We start from the raw sequence: 23,213 nt of genomic DNA on the forward strand, positions 1-23,213 counted from the left end.
CGAAACGCCACCAAGCCAGAAGCTTCCGTCTCGGCGATATTTCGAGAGTCTATCCACTAATATATTTCAGTCCCTTTCTTGAGAAGTTTTCTGAGGTAGTCTTGTAGACCATGATGCTAAATTAATCGCCGGAACCCCCCCGCCCCCGAGTTACATGCACCTCCTGGATTGGGCATTAACACCGCGAGTGCACTTAACTTGCGTCTGGTTCTCGCGCTGACGTCAGAAAACCAAGCTCTGATTGGCTTCGATTAAATGATAGAGGGTAAACCTCAAGGCAGCTGCCAATGAGGTCTACCCAGTATCCTTCCAATCAGAGCCAAACAAAGCTTGGCATTCTGACGTCACCGCATGCACCCCTTGCGCAAGAAGCAGACGACCTCGTGCTCCGCATTGAACGGAAACTGAAGCACTTTGTGAAACACGAACGAGTTAGAAGTGGCCTTTCATAGTTATTTTTCTTATTAATTCAGTTCTTGCACTGAAAATTACAAAATGTAGTGTAAACTTTTTTTTTTGCTTTCATCATTTGAATAAACGGGCAACAATTGCCACAGCGCTTACGGCAAGCACCCCTGTTACCTGTTATTTACCAAAGCCGTCGTGACACCAATATCAGCGTCCCAGAGTTAGCTGGAAGGCGGGCGATGAAGTAACACTTTCGAAGATGTCACTCTAATAAATTATTTTTCCTCTTTTTTTTTTCCTGCGTTCCGCGCCCAGCAAGGGGCGGCTGGCGTCGATCCGTACTTTTGTACTTTTTTTAGAGCTCATACGATTGCCCCTCGATATCTGAGGGATAAAATAAATTAATCGCGTGTAGATCTGCGATACATTTCTGTATTCGGGGCATTTTGTTCACTGCACTAAATGACGCCAACGCTCGACAAGGCTGTCAATTAATTACTTTGAAGAAACAATCTTACTTACACCTTAAAAAACTTGTTGCTTCTAGAAACAGTCCTATCGACTACTTTTCGAAACATTTGAAATCATTTTTTTTTCATTGGGCGCTGATGCAGAAGGTTAATAAAACCTCAGGCAGCGTATGCTAAACGAACCATGTGGTTATCTGGACGTAGCGGACTAAAATTAACATGGTATGGTAATCCCAAACAAATCTCTTTTTTTTCCTAATTTACTTACAAGTTATCGGAGCCCTAAAGGGTCCTTGCACTGAAGGTTGGTTGGTTGGTGCGAAACAAAACTTGGCACCCTTTCTTGTCTGCAGCTGAACAGGAACGTCGGCAACTGCAAGGTCGCCCAACGGATGTCGCAGAGCATTTTCCTGGTGTCGTGCAACATTCTCGCTGAAAACATGGTGAGAACCAAGCGCAGTAGACTCTTTCCGAAATTCAGTCTGGCCACTTTGATCACTATCATCATCTTCTGAAAAATGGCATATGTGCAGTACTAATGGCGGCCTTCTGTTCACTGATGAAAGAACAAGTTGAAGATACTCCTAAGCTGAGGATTCGAGGCCTATACATTCGAGACGTTAGCACTTGCTAAGCAGGAATTGAATGAAAGAGCTGCATAAGCGTTCATTTCTATAAATCGGGCCCAGTCAATCTGTTAATCGCACAGAATCGTCTTCATAGCCCCTTGATGTATAGAACTTTATCGAGGGGTCTATCTGGGTTTGCGCTTCGTTCTGACTGGTGGAATCTTGGTGGCCATCGACACGGAAAGAGATGATCAGGAAAGAATTGGCACGGTGAAGAGCACATTCTCGTTTGCCGTTGACTTGCAAAAGTTACGGTGCCCGATAAGATACTGCAGGCTACAGGCTCATTGCCGCCATTAATACGGCGAAAGTTAAACCGCCATTTCAGCCACCAGATGGCACTGTATTTCGGAAAGGGTCTATAGAGCCCAATAAGGGACGAGTTTCCGCCACAGCAGACGAGCGCGGGAACAGATCAAGTGCTGCTTTTGGCAGAGGCTCGTGTTTTCACGCTACGAGGCCATGACGAACGTTGACCACCTTGACCTCGTTATCTATACAAACGGAAAGAGAAGACGACAGAGCGCTGGAAAGCCGAGCCGATCTCTCACTGGGAGAATCAGTATATCACTCTCAGAAAAAAAGGTGTATTATTACACCCCTTGTCCCATATAATACACCCCGAAACTTCAATTCGACGTACAGCGCCCCATAATCGAACAGGCGGCCCCAAAGTTTACGAGGGGCTTGATAGCCGTGTGGTAAAACTTATTAAGATAGCTGATGTACGTATTATTGACTACAAAAAAGATTATCGGAGTTTTCTTGGCCGTACCGCAAAAGCTCCTTGTTTTCTTTCTTTAATCTTTGATACGTAGTTTAGCAATTTAATAAGTTATATCGCACCGTTATCAAGCCCCTGGTAAAATTTGGGGCCGTTTGTTCGACTATAAGGCGCTGTACGTCGAAATGAAGCTTTGGGGTGTATTATATGGGACAAAAGGGTGTAAGGTGATACCCTTTTTTTTTAGAGGTGGGCGCTAAGCTAGCCGCGCTTGTCTCTTTTCACTTCTAGAACGCGCACGAACGCCCTCGTCCGGCTTTCCTCGCAAGCGTTCCAACGCATTCGAACTGTGAGTGAACAGAAATGAAGCTAGCTGTTCGTCTACCCCCTAATCATTCCAGCCAGAGATCGGCTTTCTGATCTCCCCACGCACTCTGATTCCCTCTTCTTCCTCAGTTTCTAGAATACTGGGTAAAAAAGAAAAAGGGAAGCTGACGACAGAGCAGGGGCTGTGGTTTCCTTTACACTTTCTGCGTCTTCCCAGAACGGGCTGTGGCTCTCCATGCTCTGCTGTCTGGTCACAATGTGCGTGACCATTCCAGTCAGCTTCAGCATCAGCAGATATTTCTTCCGCGTCAAGCGCTACCTGGTCGACGGCAAACCTCCAGATGAAAAGTAAGTGTAAAACAGTGAATTTTATTCAACCTCCTTATACTTATTCGGATATTTCGAACTGCGACATTATACCACCCCCAATATTCGGGTCCATCGGAGTCAGAGACGTGATACACCTAGTTGAAGGCTATCATTACGACGACGGACTGAAATGGACTGCCCATGCATCGGGAACGGCACAAATTCATATACACATATCGAACAATATGTTCAAATTTTCACACGAGGGTGATTTTATTGAGAAAACACACGGACGAAGAAGATTCATATAATACGTCTATATAATGCCTGTGTCATAATTATTAGAGCGTAGCTTTTAGGCGCCCGTTTCCGGCTTGAGCGACGTCACCGTCGCCGTCGGCGTAACCGTGCGGTGCATTATGGGTAAATTTCCCCGCTAAACTTAGAGAAAAAATTTCCCCGCTAAATCTAGCGGAAAAATTTCCCCGCTAAATCTAGCGGAAAAATGTCCCCGCTAAATCTGGCGGAAAAAAATTCCCCGCTAAATCTAGCGGAAAACGTTTCCCCGCTAAATTTAGCGGCAAAATTTCCCCTGCTAAATCTAACGGAAACATTTCCCCGCTAAATCTAGCGGAAAAAATTTCCCCGCTAGATCTAGCGGAAAAAGTTTCCCCGCTAAATTTAGCGAAAAATTTCCCCGCTAAGTCTAGTGGAAAATTTTTCCCGCTAGATCTAGCGGGAAAATTTCCCCGCTAATTCTAGCGGAAAAATTTCCCCTCTAAATTTAGCGGAAAATTTTCCCTTAAATGGGAGGCGAGCAGGAGAGGAGGAGGGGCATAGCCTCCTCTCAGTACCCTCCCCTCCTCCTCCTCAAGAGCTGCGCTCTAATTCGGCGTTACAGGGAGTAGCAAAACGGCTTTCAATTTTTATAATACAAGGTGCACTCGCAACTAAGTGTTTTAAGAAGGAAAAAAAAAAACACTACTACTTATGCGCCCTCGAAAACAAATGCGCTGGTCATCTTGAGGTCGGAAGTCACTGAATAAGCAGTCATTTGAAAAAGGGACTTAGTAAAGAAAATATGTTCACAATATTAACAATATTACGCTACATTTATATAATTGGAATCAGCGTTCATAATAAAGAACCGACCCAACTTTCTGAAATATCGCAAATACTATTTTGCTACCCTAGCCTCTGAAATATTTATTGTTCCTCCGTGTTTAGTTGTCAATATAGTCACTCGACCACCACAGAATTTCATTTCGCTTTATGACTATACACCGCGACAACTTTTCTTGGCAATGCAGTGGAAGGTACAGGCCCGCGTCCTCTCTCCCATTTTGATTGTGCGCGGGCTCTCCTCCTCTCCCCGGAAATGGGGGAGGGGAGAGCCTGCGTACACTCATAACGGGAGAGGGGACGCGGGCCTGTACCTTGCACTGCATTGCCAAGAAAAGTTGTCGCGGAGTATAGTATAAGTATTGTGTCAGAACATATTATTTTCATTTAAATATTTCATTAGGTACAGGCCTACGAGGTCCTCAAAGAATCGGTCAAGCGACTATATTTGTTTTGAAAAAGCATGATACTATAGATATGCAAAGGAATGTTTTATTGAGTGAAATGCACACTTTCATATTGTTACTAAAACAACTAAACTCCTCGAGGTTCTGTAGCTAAAGGTAACCATACTTAAGGTTCACTGAGCTGGCGGCGCCCGGAAATGCTTCAATACGTTGTGGTGTACGTTTTCTTATATTTATATATTTAAAATCTAAAAGAGTCGTGGGGTATCATAGAAAGAAACCAAAAACCTACAAAAATAATCGGTAAAAGAATCTGGACCACCTTCTGTTCGATAGATCTAAAATCCCCCGTCAGTGTCTTTGATATCTTAATGTTTTAAATTACGCATTATATTATGGCTCTCAATGTTTTGAAGACCGGTCACCAAGTGGCAATACTAGAAGGCATTCGCTTTGTTTCCTGTCCCCTCTATTTTTTTTTTCTCTCGGATACAGTATAGGGTGATTCAATTAATATAATACCGCGGTCATTGGATCTTCTCTAGCGTCCGGCTCTGGGCATTGAAAGATTCCCGTAATGAACCCACACTGTACACTCTGAACTGTTCTTGATCTAAATGCCTCGGCACCCTCGAGCCTTCGTTGCAAATTTGTTCATTATTAATAAAAAATGCACAACTCAAAACGCACGTACGCTTTCTGGCCCGAGAATATCGTACCCAGAACAGTGTAAACATTACAAATGGCGGTGGGCTGCTCTTCCTTGGTTTCATTTATTAAGGGAAAAAAAAAAGTATAAGCCAGAAAATGGAGACGTCCCTGGTTCGATGCAAGGACCAGGCGGATTTTTTTGGTCGCTCACCAATCACCTAGCTGTGATTGGAGATGTGTGTTTGTCCTTTGTCCCCCTTGTCCCTCATCTCCAGGGATTTTTATCGCCATTAAATTTCACTTTTGGCCTGGTTGGGTAAACATGTTACATACAAAAGCGCATAGGGCAAAGACTTGCGCTTGTCCTGTTCATACCTTTGTTCTGTCCTCTTCCTTTGCTCTTTTGTATTTAAGAGGTTATTATCGCCAGTCTAAGCCCTCGCCTTCTTGCAGTGCACGTGTGGCAGCCCATGATTTCGATGAACACAATAATCTTAGCGAATTAGGCAGCTCGAAATACGTTTAGACCCTAGATATGCGGTGTGCACAGGTACAATGAACTCGGGGCTAATTTATTTGCTCATTGGCGCACGCGCACATCGCATTGAACGGGCTAATCGAATTCTCAGGTCGTCCCTTGCTGAAATCCTTCCGCAGGCCGCAGTGGCTGGCCATGATGATGATGATGATGTTTGGGGGTTTTATGGCGCAACAGCTACGGAGGCCATACTGCGCCAAACAAAATTTAATAAATCAGCTGTTGCTGTTAACGAGCTACAGAATAATATTTACCGATGTAGGGTTAGATCTTATTAATAAAACCCGCGCTTGTGATAAAAGACAACACACGGTCGAATGGGATGAGAGGGTATTCTCCCAGCAAAAGAGCAGGATGGAATGGGATTTGGAAGTGAAACAATTCTGGAAAGTGAACACGACGTTCCTTGTCCAAAGCTGAACACAGCCACAGGATATGCATGATGGTAAGCGTATCCCCACAATGTTCACACACCGGTGGGTCCTCTCCACTAAGAAGATATTTGTGCGTTACGTAAGAATGACCGATTCGAAGACGGCACAATAGTACTTCATGGAATCGGTTCCTCTGAGAAGAGCTCTCCCAGAGCCCAAGAACCGGCTTTATAATATGAAGTTTATTATTGCGCTCCATGTTCCCTTCAGACTGCCAATAACGAAGAAGGGATGACTTTGTTATAGGTTTAATGTCTTGGTGTGGCAAACAGGCGTGAGACGGGGGAAGATTACCTGAGGATGTAGCGGGTCTGTCTGCTTCTTCATTACCTTTTATTCCCATATGACTCGGCACCTAACAAAATTTTATATCAAGGCCTCCATGTACCGCTTTATTAAGCTTATTTTGAAGTTGCTGCACCAGCGCATTCTTAGTAACTCTAAAGGAGCATATTGCGGTAACCGCACTCCGAGAGTCTACAAATAGGACAGCCTGTTTTATTTTAGCCCGGAGTATATAATCTATGGCCATAGATATTGCATAAACTTCAGCTGTAAAAATGCTAGAGAAAGCATTTAGGCATTTCACTTTAATAAAACAATCAGAATGCACGGCGATGCCAACAAATGACGACGTCTTGGCGCCATCGGTGTAAAAATGAGTGTAACCTTCATACTTCTTCTCAAGCTCAGAAAATTCCTGTTGCATGATAAGGGCAGAGACGCTATGTTTATTAAACCATGCGAGAGCCCAGTCACAAGCAACTGGCACTATGTCCCAGGGGGCAACACAGTCTACACTCTGCAAAAGATTAACTTCGTTCAAACACAGATCAAGTGAGGAACATAACTGCTCTACTCGGAAACTCAAGGGCCTCACAATGCTTGGCCTATTCTCAAAAAGGCGGCAAAATCTAGACTTCTGTAGGGAGTGGTAGGTTGGATGATTACGGTTAGCAAGCACCTTGTAGTAATAAGTTAAGCTTAGATGATGGCGTCTTTTCTCGAGTGACATCTCATTTGATTCAGCATACAGGCTGAGGACGGGCGACGTCCGAAAAGCACCTGTTGCGAGTCGCAGTCCAAGGTGATGGACTGGATCCAACATCTTGAGCGCGGACGGTCGTGCGGAACCGTAAACTGGAGCCCCATAGTCGAGACGGGATCGAACAAGAGCGTTGTACAGCTATAGAAGGCATTTTCTGTCAGATCCCCAAGTTTTAATGGGATAAGACTTTCAGAATATTTACAGTTTTGAGACATTTTTCTTTGAGTGACTGGAGGTGAGCAATATAATTGAGCTTTTTGTCAAAGGTAACACCTAAGAACTTGTGCTCTTTCCTGACAGGGGTGCAGGTTCTTTGCAGTTTTAGGGATGGATCCAGACAGACCACGGCGTAAAGAAAATGGGACACAAACACTTTCCCCGGGAGAAAGCTTAAAACCACTTTGGTCCACCCACTTAGCAAGCTTATTTATGGCAAGCTGTAGCTGGCGCTCGCAGCTCGAGAGATTGCACGACGATGCTGAGATTTGGATATCGTCAACATAAAGTGAGTATGTAATGGACGGTAGCAAAACCTGTGCGAGAGAATTCATTTTGATTACAAAAAGTGTAACACTCAGGATACCTCCCTGGGGAACCCCATTTTCTTGAATGAAAGGATCTGACAAAACAGTTCCTAATCTGACCTGAAACGTCCTGTCAGTCAAAAAATATTTTATGCACTGCAGCATACGCCCACCAATTCCGTAACCATAAAGGTCTTGGAGGTTGCCATACCGCCATGTTGTATCATAGGCCTTTTCTAAGTCAATAAAGACTGATACACAGTTCTGCCTATTCACGAATGCTTCATGTATGGCCGTTTCTAGGCGCACCAAATGATCCAAGGTGGATCGTCCTCGGCGGAACCCGCACTGATTGTTATCCAAAATACTTTCCTTTTCTAGAACGTTCACCAGCCGCCTGTTAATCAATCTTTTATATGTTTTCCCAAGGCAGCTGGTTAAAGCGATCGGACGGTAACTAGAAGGCAGAGATGGATCCTTACCCGGCTTCAGGAGAGGGATAATGTGTGCCCGTTTCCAAGCTGCTGGAAAGCTAGCCCTTTTCCACAATGAATTGAAGAAATTAAGAAGGGATTCGAGAGATTCTGGAGAGAGATTACGCAGCATTTCGTAATGTAGTCCATCGGGTCCAGGAGCAGAGAGTTTTTTTTATATCAAGGGCACTCTTTATACTGTGTGAAGGGCTGATTATAAGATGCAACGTTTGATCCCGTTGTAACTATATTATGCTGCTCTGCTCGTCGTTTAAACAACTTGAAGGAATCAGAATAATTAGAGGAGCTGGACACAGAATAAAAGTACTCTCCAAGGACGTTAGCCGTATCTTTCAGTGAAGCAGATGGAGGGTTGAAAACAGGAATCGTAAACCCTCTGTAGTCCCCTTGGATTCTCTTGAATCTATCCCAGACCTCCTTAGCAGTTACAAAACTGCTCAGAGATGACACATATTTCATCCAGGTTTTCCGTTTTGATCGCTTACGGGTCCACCGCGCTTTAGCTTTTCGTTTTCTAAACTCAACCAGGTTTCTTGAGGTGGGATACCGCCTGAACTTGCCCCATGCCTTATTTTGCTCTGTGCGCGTCATAGCACACTCCTTATTCCACCAAGGTTTGCATTACGAGGAAGATTACCGGTAGTTTGGGGGATTGACTGCTGAGCGGCGTTAATTATCTGCTCTGTCACATACAACGTGGCTTCATCCGCAGTCATGGAGGAAAACAAGGATGCATCCAGCGTGGAGCTTAACTTAAAAAGAGACCAATCGGCTTTGTCTAACTTCCACCGAGGCATTCGTTTTAACAGAGTAGGAAGACAAATGTCGCTCTCTAAAGTAATAGGGACGTGGTCACTCCCAAAAGGGTTATTAAGAACCTGCCAAGAAAAACAAGGCAGTTGAAGGTGATGCAATAGATAAATCAATAGATGTAAATGAATTGTAAGCTGAACTAAAGTATGTAGGCTCCCTCCTATTAAAAAGACATATTTGAGATGATAGTAAAAACCGCTCAATTACTCTGCCTCGAGAGTCGAGACGAGCACTGCCCCACATAGGATGATGGGCATTAAAATCACCTAAAATTAAAAAGGGTTGAGGAAGTTGTCCCACGAGTCCCTGGAGCTCAGAGAGATGCAGGGGAACATTCGGAGGCAAATAAATAGAGACAACCGTTATAAGGCGGTCTAAAAGAAGACGTACCGCTACGGCTTCCAGTGGGGTGCAGAGTGGTACCTGGGAACAGGCAACCCCACTCTGTACAATCGCTGCCACGCCCCCAGAAGTGGAATTAACACGATCTTTACGAAAAACTTGATGACGCCTTAAAATCTGTGTATGACGAGCTTGGAGACGAGTTTCTTGTAACGCGAGGGCAATAGGCCGGAGATCATCCATAAAATAGTTAACGTCATCAATATTGGGTAAAAGACCACGACAGTTCCACTGCATAAAATGCAAATTCTTCATTTATGTAAAAAGGTGAAGTGTAAAATTAAAAAGAGAGAGGAAATGAAAAAATTGAAAGTATGAAATTCATGGTTATTTGGGAGGGACCACTGGTTTTTTCCCTTTAGACCTCAAAGTCTGCCACTCCATGTCACCCTCGTCGGATGCAAGAGTGGGTGACTCAGCGGTATCATCCATCGCCTCTATTTCTGGAGGCGAGCCTTTACCTGAAGGTTTTGGCTGGCTTGTTGTGCGGGGTGGCTTGCCCCGGCCACGACCAGCCGAAGAGGCACCGGAGTTGCTGGGCAGAGTGTCTTTCAACTCTGCCTCCTCCGGCCCCTTGGGTACTGGGGGAGCGGCACGAGGGTTGTGCCGCTCTTTCGAAGAGGAGGTCCTCTCTGAGGAGGTCGGGCGGGAGTTTCGCCCCCTCTCCCCGGGAGAAGACCGCGAAGTGCGGACAGGTGCGGCATTTGCCGGCCTGCCTAGAACCAGCGAAGCAGCATGAGCACTTCCTCCATGAAGAGGGGGGCACTGCTGCCCCGGCTGGGGGGTTGGGGCCCTGAGGGCTGCCTCCAGAACCTCAGGTGAGATCTGGGTAGCCCTCGACTCCGAGCGTGGCACAAGACCCCTCCGTGCCACGTCGGCGTACGATTTCTTCGACATGAAGGAATACCTTTTCTTCGCTTCGCTATAGCTGATATTTTCTTTGGCTTTAATGGCAATGATTTCCTTCTCTTGCTTCCATATGGAACTGCCACGATAGTAGGTAGGGTGTGGTCCATCGCAATTAACGCTGTGGGCCACATTCTCGAAATTGTCAGAGATGTGATCCTGACTGCCACACTTTGAACAAGTCTCCTTCCCTCGACAGCTGCGTGTTCCGTGACCAAAACGCTGGCAACGGAAACACCGCTGGGGGTTGGGGACAAAAGGGCGGATGTGGCAGTTCAGGTATCCAGCCTTGATTGTTTGTGGCAGTGTGTGTCGTTCAAATGTAAGGATGACGTGTTTTGAAGGGATTTCTTCACCATATTTTTTGAACATAATCGGTTTTACGGCGACAACGCCGGCACCTTGGAGTCCCTCGAGGAGTTCTTCCTCACTAGTGTGAAGGAAGTCGTCTTCAGAGAGGACTCTACGGATGGTGTTCAGTGTGCGGTGAGGGCTCACCGACACTTTCACATCAAGTATGGTGTTCAGCTTGAGAAGCGCTTCACTTTGCTTTTTATTATTTATCTCAACAAGGAGGTCTCCTGAGTAGAGTTTTTTAGCCTTGTAGGAAAACCCTACAAGGTGTTCAAGTACTTTGGCGATGACAAATGGTGAAAGCTTTGACACAGGTTTCTGTTCATCGAGAGAATGAAGAACGAAAAACTTCGTGAAGTTTTCTACCTCTGGCTCTTTTTCAATAGTCTTGTGTTCAGGGCAGCGCCTTTTAACGGCTTGCCCCGAACGGGGTTTGGAAGAGAGGGGCGCCATAAGAGGGCAAGGAGCGTTCGGAATCTGTGGCGCGCCGCCCACCACGGAGCCCAACGAGGGAATAGGTAACACCCCATAACAAATATGGCTTTGCTGGAAGCATTACTCTATTAGCGCTACCCAGAAACTATAACCAAGTGTGGATCTGGACGAGAGTATCTGTCACCACCCAAGGTTAGCCCTTGCCGCCAAAGGAGTTGAAAAAGGAAAGAAGGGAAATGAGAAGAGTGAAAAGAAGAAGAAGACAAGGGTGAAAGAAAGGAGGGGATAGTAGAAGGGGCGACTAGGCTGAATTATCCTGGTCGGGCCAAGCCAGGACTCCCGTCTACGGGAAGCGGGGGCCGATGTGGTGTATTGCCTCGCCCGGGGGGCCCCGAAGGGTCCAAACCTACCCCGGGCTCGGCTCAACCACCAGGATGCCCTTTTCCCCGGACACGGGAAAGCCACGCACAGCCAGACGTGGGCGGGCGAACCCGCATGGCTCGGGGTCCGTGGAGACGCCACTCTCCAAACACCTGCTTTCACAGGTGCCTCCTGCGGGGGTTGGCCATATTTTTTATATATAGGAAAGTGAACGTAAACGACTTAAAGCAATGTTCCCACAAAAACAAATTCCGATTTTTTTTTTTTTTTTTTAGGTTTTACAAAGGAAATGCAGCGACATCCGAGGGGTTGCACGCTTATGGTGCACACAAAACTGCGCAGAGTCACACTGCACAAAGTCATTTTCCCGCTAAATTTAGCGAAGAAATGTCTCTGCTAACCGTGAAGCTTTCATGGGACGTAACGTGGCGCTATGGCGTCACGTGAAGCTGTGACGTCACGCCAAACCTTGGCGGTCGCGTCGTACGATGGCCCACACAGAACAGACCCGAGTATCTGCTGCAGAACCTCGCCGGAAACGGTTGTACCCCGTAATAAGTAATAAACTTTCGGAAGACAGTGCCTTCGTACACACTAAACGTCTTTACACTTATGATCGTATAAAAATTCGTTTTTTTTTTTTTTTATAATGCGTTAGTATAAGTACCGACATGACAGAGAAAAGCTCACGGCGACCGTCTGTGGATAAAAACAGTGGAGAGGAAAGCGCGCCGCGTAGAAAGGAGGAGAGCATTGAAGGGGGACAAAGGAGAGAGGGAGGCGACGTCACGGGGTGGAAGCCAATGCACGCGCGGGGATGCTGGGGCGACTCTGAAATAGCAGGTGTGCGGAGCGCGTGTGCTTTGCTTTGTGCAACAAAATGTTGTATGAACCAAGTACTAGCACTTGCCCACGTAGGCGTCAAAAGATTGAAGGAATATTCATTGACGGATTGGTAGAGAATGCGTTAGCATGACACTTGGGAAGCGCCTTAAACGTCCCCATTTGGGAAACGCTGACACTTACCCTGTAACCAAGCCAAAAAGAGGCAGCAAACGTTATAGGAAAGAAAAGAGAAAGCCAAGAGAAAAGCCAAAACAGAAAAGGGAAGGGGTCAGCGTTAGCGTTTCCCGAATGGGGACGTATGTAACGTTTCCCAAGGGTCGAGCTAACGCATTCCCTAAGGATCCACCAATGGATCTTCCTTTAACAACATTTTAGCACATATTCGGTTCTTATAGTAGGTGTGAAGGGTTGACTGTGGTGTATATGAACATAACATTCTTCGTACGCCCTTAGTACAGCCTACAGGAACCGAAATCGTGTTAAAAGGGTGTACGTGCTCCTCGTTACACGTTCACTCTGACAGTGTAAAAAGGGCGTAATGGTGATCGTATTCTATACACTCATGCTCTATATGTTTATCGCTTTTACCAAACATTGGCATGAAAGCAAAGTGGTTGGTTGGGCTAGTTGGTTCACAGTTTAAAATATATAAAAGCGCCGAAAACAACAAGGACAAAAAAAGATGTCACACAACATAAAGCGCTTTGTGTTGTCTTACTGCTTCTTCGTCCCTGTTGTATTTGGTGATTTTATAACTTTTTTTTAATTGGCATAACGACAAGCAGCAGACAAGAATCATGGTTGATTGGTTCAGCTCTTTCTGCACACGCTCACTTCAAACGGCCAAAAACGTATTATTCTTTTTATGGCATAAATAAAAAAAACATCGCATTCTTGTTATTTAGCATTACAAACAACGCGTCAATGTCTACAATAAAATATATTTAATTGATTCCTCTTGCAGCCTTCTCATCGACGAGGCCATGAGGTAAGGTCACCGTGCGACACGAAGTGTAGTTGTACGCCTTAGGAGAAGGCTCGCATTTGAATTTGACTGAAAACGTTTCTCTCGTCTAGGAAACGCAAGGAAAAGGAAGAGAGGTAAGTTCCTCGATGCGGACATTTGTGTGCCCGGAGATAACACGGGTTCGGTGTGCCCTCAGGAAAGAAGAATTGCGACATGAGCGACTGTAAGGATTACTGCTTTGTGTTTGTTTATCGCTTCAGTCTAAGAGCTGCTTTCCCTTCCTCTCATCGCTTTTATCATTTAAACACCACAAGTCCAGTAAATGCCATAATTGTTCATGTATCAAGACATATCACATCTCTTTCAAATTATGTTTATCTGCGAGGATTACAATGCGAATGCTGACCTCTAGCATGCAATGACTGCACAGTGCCAAACATAATTTGGAGTGTGACTCTTTTGCTTTCCCCGTTTCTTCACCTTTTTTGTAAATTTGGTAGCTGTTGTATGCTGTTTCCTCTTCGCTCAAGTTTGTATTAAATACGACTTGTCTAATTATATTAATGAAGTTAATGTATATTGTTGTGGAATTAATGCTCTTGCACCTTCTTGTGGAGTCCTAGTTTGGTGTTTGATGTGCAGCCTCTTTAAATATGTGTATCCTGGTTGGGTACCACTGACCTCAGCGTTGTCATTCGTGACTTCTTTTGTATGTTCGGGTTCTTTGTCTTGCCTGTCTATTTAAGGTAATGTTTTTGTGAAATGTACCTCAGCTCAAGATTCACGTTGATATGTCCATCTCTTTCCCTATTCGACAGGGTTAAGAATGTCAGCTCTAAATAAACTTGTGCTCTCGCTTTCCAAGAACGTTGTACTTCTGTTGCCCGTAAGGCTCGGGGTGAAGCTCTGGACAAATCGTGCGTACGCCTTGCATGTGGCAAATACGATCTTGCAGACCACTTGCACATGTGTCTGTTGTTTCATTTGTACCTTGTTCGGCTGAAGAATGAAAGATGTTGCGAACGGTTTCACGAAATGTGGCATTGCAGAGTTCAAACAATTTCTTTCGCTGGTTGCTCGCGTTTAAGGCGGCAGTTGTCAAAGGGGTGAAGACGAATTGAGGTGGATGACGATGCATTCATATCATGCTATGCTTTGCTGGAGGGGAGTTGTCATGCGAGGAGAAATCTTTCGAATTTGTAAAATTGGTAGAACCTGGGCGGTCGGGTGAAAATTCCCGTCGGTGATTTCATTGAGAGTTAAATTTTCTGTGAAGACTCTGCGTTGTAGCTTGGCTCCAAGTATGTATCGATTAATGCTAAATAGATATATGTAAGGCCGAGGACTGTGGGTGATGAAAAAGCTGATAAGCTCAAACATAACTCGGTGTTCCAAGATGAGCACCGGTCGCGAAAGGCCGACCAAAGCGACCCCTTTTGGTAGCACAGACGACCAATACGGCTAGAGCCACAACCGCACCAACATATCACGGCACCTGTCGATCAAAACACCCAATGTTGAGCGCAGGTCGGAAAGACACTTGGCTCGACATTCCGCCGACGGGTGTTTCCTTCGTCCAGGAACAAGCTGAACAGGCGGCGGCTCGGGGGTCGGCGGCTTCTGAAGGGCGAGCTCGACCCAGGGCGCCTCGCGAAGCGCATGAACGTTTCGGCCACTGAGGGGTTGCGAGTCATACCGACCGGACTGCTTCGCCGCATTACCACCGACAAGCCGAAACTCCCCAAGGGCATGCCGTCGCCTTTCGCCGGCAAGGCACTCGCTTCTGCTGCTGAAGGTATTCGACTGTCGTCGGGGCTCACGGTACCCGGGGCGCGTCTGCCACCGATGTGTTAAGATTCCTATACCGCAAAAGCATCACGAGAGTGCTCCGAAGGGGACAACAAATGACGTCATAAAAGTCGGAGTGTCGTGGTGTCGGTTGTTGCGATCCCGGCGGTCGGGCGTAGAAGTTTTGTAGAAAAAAGGCTCGAGGTACACCTAACCACTTCTTGTGAGTTGTGAATGCGAAAGCTTGCATGCACCTCTTCCGCTCCCTTAAAGGACCCATGAAACGAATTTTGGCTGGAGTAAATCAATTTATATTGGGATTTTACTAATAGCACATCGTTCAGTGGGCCAAAAGAACAAAGGTAGAAAGTCAGAAGCCTGAATTTCGCTACAAAAATTTGCAAAACATAGCGGACTATTTCGTACCTCCTTCCCTTCGTAAACTCTCCGCCTTTTCACAGTGATACATCCGCGGACCCCGCAGCGCGTCACCGGGCTACTAGCCACCATAACCGGGCCCCCGCAGCGCGTCACCAGGGCCCAAGCGCACGTCACACGACACCGGACCTCACTTAATCCCTTTACCCCTGAGCTGACATTGCGGTGGAAGCTACGCGCTTGCCGGACCAATCAGCCGCCTCCCTTTTATCACCTGACCTCATTCTCTGCGGGTCGGTATGCGCGAGAGGGCGTGATCACGTGGAAAATGTGTGGCTGGCCCAACGAGCACGTAGCTTCCACAGCACTGTCAGCTTCGGGGTGAACGGGGTGGGGAAAGCAACTAGTCGGAATTTTGAGCGACGGGCTAATCTTCTAGGGGGACAATGGCTGTGTCCGGGCTACACAAGCGAGATTCCGAGCAAGAGGGGACTCCCTTCTTTCCGACTTCTTGAACTGTTTGGTACAATGCGCGATTTATGAGTTGAGGAGGAAAGCTAAACAGAAAAAAGTTGAAAAAGCGTTTTATGACTGGTCCATACGCACATTCGCGTTTCAACGCGTTTGAGTGCGTTGCGGAGTCCCTGCGGCCAGGAGCGGTCGCTTGCGGTGCGACGCGCACCTTCCCGCAAGGCTCGGCTGTGCGACGCAAGCGAGTAGAGAGAGAGAGAGAGACAACTTTCCGAAGCGTTGCGGTGCGTTCGACCAATCAGAAGCCGTAAGAGGAGGGTGACGTTTCCGCTCGCGCCACTCGGCCGACTCGGCGAGACGTATCCGGTTCTCCGCTCCCAGTGCTTGCTTTTTCGTTTTGAGGTGCGGTGGGGACTAGATTCCAAGGCTGCGGGTCGGGGAAGAGAGCGGGATTGTACCAACATCGGACACTTCGGCGCTGGATGGATGGATGGATGGATGGATGTTACTCAGAGCCGTATATGTAGAGAGTTTGGTCAATGGGAGGCGCGGGCAGAGCCAGGGCGTGCGTCTGACTCGGAAAAATTGCTTGGCATGCTCTCTTGACCAACCAGAAGCCGAAAAGAATCCCCTAGCGGTGGTAGCGAGAAACAGTTCTGATCAAAGGTTTATGTTCGTATATGGTTTTAATAAGCGCGTAAGAGTGAAGTGTAGTAACTCTTTGTGGTTGAAAATAGGGTGCACGTGTTGTTTTCATTATGATCATGCAGAAAGGTGTAAGAAACGAATGCGCCGCTCAACTCTGTTTTGCGCGGGCAGAGTGTGACCGCTCGGACGGCAGATTCCCGGCCCTCGGCGCTTGGCGTACGGGTTATGTCGATCATTCCGCTAGACGCACTCTTCCACCATCATTTTTGGATGAGCGTGATTGAAACATCACGTGTACCATATTTTCAGCCATCGAGAGTCACTTCACTGCAGTTATCAGGTTTGTTTCTCGCGACCACCGCCAGGGTATTATTTCCGGCTTCTGGTTGGTCACATTCGAATTTCTGAAGACGCCCTGGAACACGCCCAGCCCGCTTTCAGCCAATGGCGCCTCCTCATTTGTCTCCTATACTTCCCAACGAATGGCCAAACTCTCTACATATACGGCTCTGATGTTACTGGCTATACCCTTTGTATCGGGTAGTAGCTTGCGCCACCTAGCCTAAGTCTAAGAAAGACAAACATTTGATTTGATTTCTCGCGCCCTTCTAAGCCAATTTTCTGCCCCTTAACTATCACCAGGTAGTGTGGGATATCACCAGGATGACCTTCGGGGGATCGGGCAAAAAAACTAAAAACATCACCCCCCGCCTCTTCCCCCCGGCGAGGGAGCCGCCAATTTTCCTCTGGTCAGACCTTGTCGGCGTTACCCACGCACCGGACCCACTGGGAGACAGGGTTGAGACTTTGGGCCGGAGCCACGCGGGAGGGAGTCCCAATTTTCCTCTGTCCCGCCTGTCCCCAGCTGTGCTAGTTAGTTCTGCATCATGCAATTCTGCATCAACATGGCGGCGCCCAGCTATCGCTGGGCGCCGCCATGTTGCCGTGGATTGCTTACTATTGGTGAACCGCTAGCGACAATAGCGCATTCTTATTAGCTCTTTGCAGCGGTTGACTGCGTGTCAGCGCAACTGTTTGTAAGTAAGGCGCAAACGCTCGCAACGCAGCGCGTCCGCTTGCCGCTACGGAACGCACCGCGTCCAAACGCAAATGTGCGTATGGACCTTTATTCTGTCTGCGGAGTACTTGAGTCGGCGGTCGAGCGCGCGCGATCTCCTCGGCGCGCTGATCTTGGGCGTAGAACGGTGGGGCCGCTGCCTCGCGGACGCGCAGCGCCATGGGGTGGCGGTCGTTGAAACTGGCGCGCAGCGGCCAATGGGAACCTCGTTTCTTGAAACTATGACGCGCGCCAGCCAATGGGGCCGAAGTCGAAATTCATCAGCTTTACTCCGTTTCTTTGGGGTGGGGGAAACTAGGTGCCGTTTGGCTAGGCTTTTCGCGTGGTTTCAAAGCTGGAAGCCGGCTTCACTTGCAGAAAGGAGTTCACGTGCCGCGAGGTGCCGTTTGGCGCGGCTTCAAAGCTGGTAACGTCGGCTCCCTCTTGGCACAACTAATGATTAAAAAAAGGAGCAGAAGAGAATGCGAGTGTCGCCGCCGTCGTAGCGTCCTACCTTCTGCCTGCTGTAGATTCCGTAAACTGTCAAGTTGGGGAACGACCTGCAGCAGATCGGGTGTCTGCCGAATCCACCCTGCTATACTGTGACACCACTAGGATCGCGGCCAGTGACAACGTGACACTTCTGTGTCGTCACCGGGCGGAAATCGAGAGTCCACTTTTAAGGACGACGTTAACACACCAGTCGGAGACGCGTTCCAGCCTTAGTAGCCACGTTGTTCGCTGTTGGGAGTACTTCGGATTGCTCGGTTGCTCGCGCCTTGTCTAAAATGCACCAATGCTGTTTTGGATGTGTGTTTGCCTTGGATAGATTGGTGTATTTCGGTAATGTGTCAATTAATACTGTCGAATTCGGTGGTTATTGATGAGAAGACGAACTCTCCGTAAACGAGCACAGATCAAGATGAAACACTATTACAGATCTTACATTTACCGACATAACAGTTTTCTCACATATTCCAAGGGTTCGCAGATCGGTCATATTTTGCTTAAATCTCAGCCGCGAACATCATTTCTGTTCCACTTCTCACTTTAAGTTAGGTTACTCGAACACTTCTTGAACTTGAAGTGCGTGTCGGAGAGACACAAATTGTCGGATCAAAGATTATGACAAAGAGACGAGTAGCAGGTCATTATCTGGCGTTTTTCTGTTTTAGCCGGCTTGTTATTTTCGCTGCTGGCGAACATAGGGTGACCTCCTGCGAATCGCGGGACTGTCTCACATCGAGGCCTTGTGTCCCGCGTCTAGCAGGATATACCAAAATGTTTAATACGTTCCGCATTTCGCACTGTCGTAAAATTCACTATTTAACTCGGGGCGCTGCCGGACAACGGGGCACGGGAAAGCGCGGAGGTCGCTGGTAATCATGTGAATCGCGATGATACGCCATTTTTTATCCTAACATTGCGGGAAGCGCCGGTCGTTCTTGCAGGAGAACTGACGCGCATGAGCCGTTGTGCCTCTCCCCTTGGTGGAAAAGTACTGTTAGAGAGAAATGGTTAGCCAAAGGATGGAAAATAACTTGTTTTAATATTACTTTAAAATTAAACTGTCAACGCGAAAGGGTTGCTCTCAAATACTTTTTTAAGTGAAGACGGTCGCACAAGGCCTGCAACTCACATTCGTCGAAACCACGAAAACATAAGTTTCTAAATTTGCGTGAGAGCACGTTGGAAAAAGTAAACATCGAGAGGAAACAATCAGCGGAAAAAGATTCTCTTCTTTCCTTTTGATGCATTAAGTTCTGCTGCAGCCGATTTCGACGTCTTCAACTTGCACATATTTTATGACGTATCTGCCATTAAAAAAAAAAAAAAAAAAAAAGATATCACTGGGAGAGAAATTTATTGTGTCTTAATTGCCGCAATACAGTCTGCAGGTCCATATATTGCTTCAAGCCACTATTTTAGATGTTTGTGTTCCTCTAATGTATTTATATGTTAGTTGCCGCAGTTGTGATAATGCTGCCCATCTCTCAGCCCCCCCCCCCCCCCCCCCTTCCTGGTCAACATGTCCCGCATTTCACTAGCAGGAAGGTGGTCATCCTAGGCAGACGTCCATCGGTACCTTGTTTTTTTTTGTTTTTTTTTTTCTTAAAGGGAAACTGAAGCGGTTCTGTATTTGAGGAAGAACACCTAGATCGTCTTCATATGGCCTCCAGGGTCACAAATATCAAGATTATTTTTTTTTTTCAATTTGATGCACGGAGGCTGCAGAAAATAATTTTAAAAGTACCGCTGAAGCCCCTCCTTCCCGGGGCGTGACGTCATATCAGGAGTTTTCGGAATCCCCGATCTCGCGCATCTTCAGCGCCCGTCAAAGCCATGTACGCGCACTCTTGCTATTTTCAACAAAAAAAAATGTCAGAAATCGACGTCACAACTGGTGTCAGTGCGGGGCGTGCGGGGGAATATACCTGGCAAAGATGCAATTGCACGCGCTGCTCACACGAGCGATACGCGCTTGGCGTCCCAGAGATTACGGAACTAACAGAAGGACATTGAGGCACCCTATACGGAACTGATCATAGACCTCATAGACGCTGCTTGCACGAGCCCCCCTCACTCACCGCGACTCGCCTCCAGCTGTTCGACGCGCCGGACGGCTGCTATGGTAATTATTCTATGGAATACGTACGTTTCGAAGCGCAGCGTCCAGATGGCGTTCCACCGTACTCTATGAATCACACAGTTATGAAAGGAAAATCTAGATGGCGCTTCAAAGGACGGTAGGCACACTGAAGTGACTGAAAGGGGGGGGGGGGGGGGGGGGTTGTACCCCCTTCTGCGGGAGTTTCTCTACTGAGGTAACCTATACTATACGTTGCACAGATTCTAGTATGACGTCACGACTGGTCGGAGGTTTTTCGTGCTTTCCTGCGTTTATTGTTACATCTTCGGGGAACACGAACGTGATATTAGGGAGTTTTAGTAGACCGTACTTCCCCCTCCGCTAGCCCTCCGCTACGAAGAAACCGCCACTGCGCCTGCGCGCCGATGGCCTTGGCTGTAGAGTTCCGGCTAGCGGAGAGGCTTAGCGGAGCGGGAAACACGGTTTACTAAAACTCGCTATTCAGATTCACGGAGTAAAATAACGTCAAAGTTCACATGTAACTCGTTTTTTTGTTTTTTTTCGGGTAATGTTTTAGTTGTTTGTTTTTGTTTTCTTTTTCTTGGTGCAGTAGACATCGGTAGGCTGCATAATTTCCCGCATTCACTTCTGGCCGAATCATTTTACAAATAATTTTTGGCAGTTATGTTTGTCGCTGTTTTTTTAAACGCAAATTTTTTCTTTTTCTTTTTTTTTTTTCTTTTTTTAACAGAAGGCGTTTACGCGACATTATGCAAGCATAAAATAGGACCATTCTTGCGTAAGGCATCTAGAAAGTCCGCATACAACGCATGGGAGAACATCTTACATTCGCTTATTCATCATACAGATGCCCAACGACCCTGCGCCAGATTATATTACGTAGAGCTGTTTCTTTATTTCTACATTTAAACCTAAAAGTACGTCGTTATCCCGACGGTATAGTGCCATCACCAGAGGAGCCGACGCCACCCAGCGGAAAAGACGGGAAAGAAAGAAGCGGGGAGCTACCGCCTAACCAAGTGTGCAGCAAACAATGACACGGCCTACAGGCCGAAATGTAAATGAAAAGAAGGGGAATGAAATAAGGGCTCGCGGTTACCGTGTTTTATACATTTACGTATGCTCTGTCTATAGCCGAAGCAATGTAAATACTCAAACCGATCGAGACTTCTGTTTTTCTTTTCTTTTTTTTTTCCGCATGCGCAGTTTTATCGCGTCACATAGAAATGTTGGCTCACTGTTACCCTCAGCAAATCTAAACGTATAGAAACGTCGACGCCGAAATGCGCATCGGAAATGACCTAAATACGCCGATCCTATCTAAATAAATAAAAGCAACCTTTGAAAATCATTCAAATTTTACACCCGGCGAAAACTCTGAGAGATCTATGCCCTGCTTATTCGAAAGGAAGAATACCCTCGGCGACTTCTCTATTCGTCAACAGGGGCCAAAAGGAGAGCCTCCATGAAGGGCGACACCATCGGCGACGTCTTCGGCGTGGACGCACCGGAACCAGAAGACGACGCAGAGCAATTTTCAGGTAACATATTAGAATTTCCCATTAAAAAAGGACGCTTTAGCGAATGAATAGAACTTCTCCAAACGAATCCGACGAAGTGGCAGTGCTTTTCGCGTGAAGCCATTTTATTATTTATTTCGTTGGCTTGTTTGTTCGTTTGATGGACGTGACAGGTTTCACGTGCTTCTGGCGGCTTTGAAACAATTATAAATTTCTTGTCAGGCCGCTAATGTTCGTCGGGTTTCGGCATGAGGACAAGCTTTTGTATAGACCCTGATTGAATGAATGGGTGTATGCGGTTATAAACCACTTGAACCGGGCGGCGGCTAGCGCCACCTAGTCGGAGCCTTCGATCGCAGCAGATTAGATAAATTTTTGTGCATGCTCGGGCGGTCACCATTTAGACGTGGGAGTAAGTTCAGTCCTTGATCCCTGACCGCTCCAAATATTATAATAATACCCTTATTTCTAGGTCTGAGCGATTGACTGATTAAAATTCCGAATAATCAATTAATGCCTTAATCGCGATCAATTTTTTTTTTTAACTGCTTAATCGGTAGAACTTAAAGCCGGGTAGACAATAAAAAAAATATATTGCGTTTCTCTTTTTTTTTTTTGTCGCCGTGCTTTTTATTTTTAGAACGTAAACACTACCTTGCTCGTCGGCAGGAAACTCACAAATAAAAACATTAGTCACGGTTAAAGCAGGGCTGGTTCGAGCAAGAAGCCCTTGTCCAGTTTACGAAAAGTCCATCAGGTTTTCTTGGCCTCCTTCGCGAGCGCTGCCTCCAGCTAGTCCAGCGCAGAGAGAGCTCACTTCAAAGACCGCAGGTGGCCGGCAGGTGGAGATTTCCCGCAGCTTTTCTATCACTATACTCGGCGACAACTTTTCTTGGCAATGCAGTGGAAGGTATGTCCCGCGTCCCCTCTCCCATTTCGAGTGTGCGCAGGCTTTCCTCCTCCCCCATGAGGAAAGCCTGCGTACACTCAAAATGGGAGAGGGGGACGCGGGACGTACCTTCCACTGCATTGCCAAGAAAAGTTGTCGCCGAGTATAATCTGTCTGCGCACCCAGTCAGTGACATATCTGCAGGGGGTTTAATGCTTTTTCCCTCGCTTCTCTGGTGTCGACGGCCGCCAGTCGGAGGCGCCCAAGCCGACTATTGGAAATACAATTGTTCATAATTCGTGGGTCAAGTCGGTCTACCGATGTCGTCAATCTTCTCAGCAGGCGCGTAGCCATTAAGGGGGGGGGGGGGGGGAGGGGAGGGGAGGTGTGCCCCCCCCCCCCCCCCCCCCCCCCCGTTCCCCGAAATCTTCCTTTCGGTATCACTTAAAACATTACTGTCAAAAACCGTTTCTAACTGGGTCAACGAAGTGGGTATTTAATTTATTAGCTAAGCAGCTCCTCGTCCGTTCTTCTTGTGTAAACAAATTTGCCTAACTGATTTGGATGTGTTAATGCGGTCCAGCACAGAATTCAATTTCCTCCACGTAACATCTGCCTTATTTGCACACATGACAAAAGCTTTACAAAAATAGTTCGTTTTC

At 47.0% G+C, this 23,213-nt stretch overlaps 1 protein-coding gene across 2 annotated transcripts in view; it reads left to right on the top strand.

The window, feature by feature from the left end:
- The first annotated feature begins 14,774 nt into the window (after positions 1-14,774).
- The window catches only part of LOC115309197, a 12,751-nt gene continuing 4,312 nt past the window's right edge, over positions 14,775-23,213 (top strand). The window contains exons 1-2 of one of the 2 annotated variants that reach the window (XM_029967391.4): positions 14,775-14,984; positions 21,588-21,683. In XM_029967391.4, coding sequence (XP_029823251.2) covers positions 14,849-14,984; positions 21,588-21,683 — 232 coding nt within the window. In that variant the 5' untranslated portion in view covers positions 14,775-14,848. Of the gene's footprint in view, positions 14,985-21,091; positions 21,200-21,587; positions 21,684-23,213 lie in introns of those variants that run through there. The other variant, XR_005717401.2, reaches the window with a different exon arrangement.

Source organism: Ixodes scapularis, unplaced genomic scaffold (assembly GCF_016920785.2).
Source record: "Ixodes scapularis isolate PalLabHiFi unplaced genomic scaffold, ASM1692078v2 PGA_scaffold2__306_contigs__length_199485367, whole genome shotgun sequence".
In the NCBI taxonomy this organism is placed as follows: domain Eukaryota; kingdom Metazoa; phylum Arthropoda; class Arachnida; order Ixodida; family Ixodidae; genus Ixodes; species Ixodes scapularis.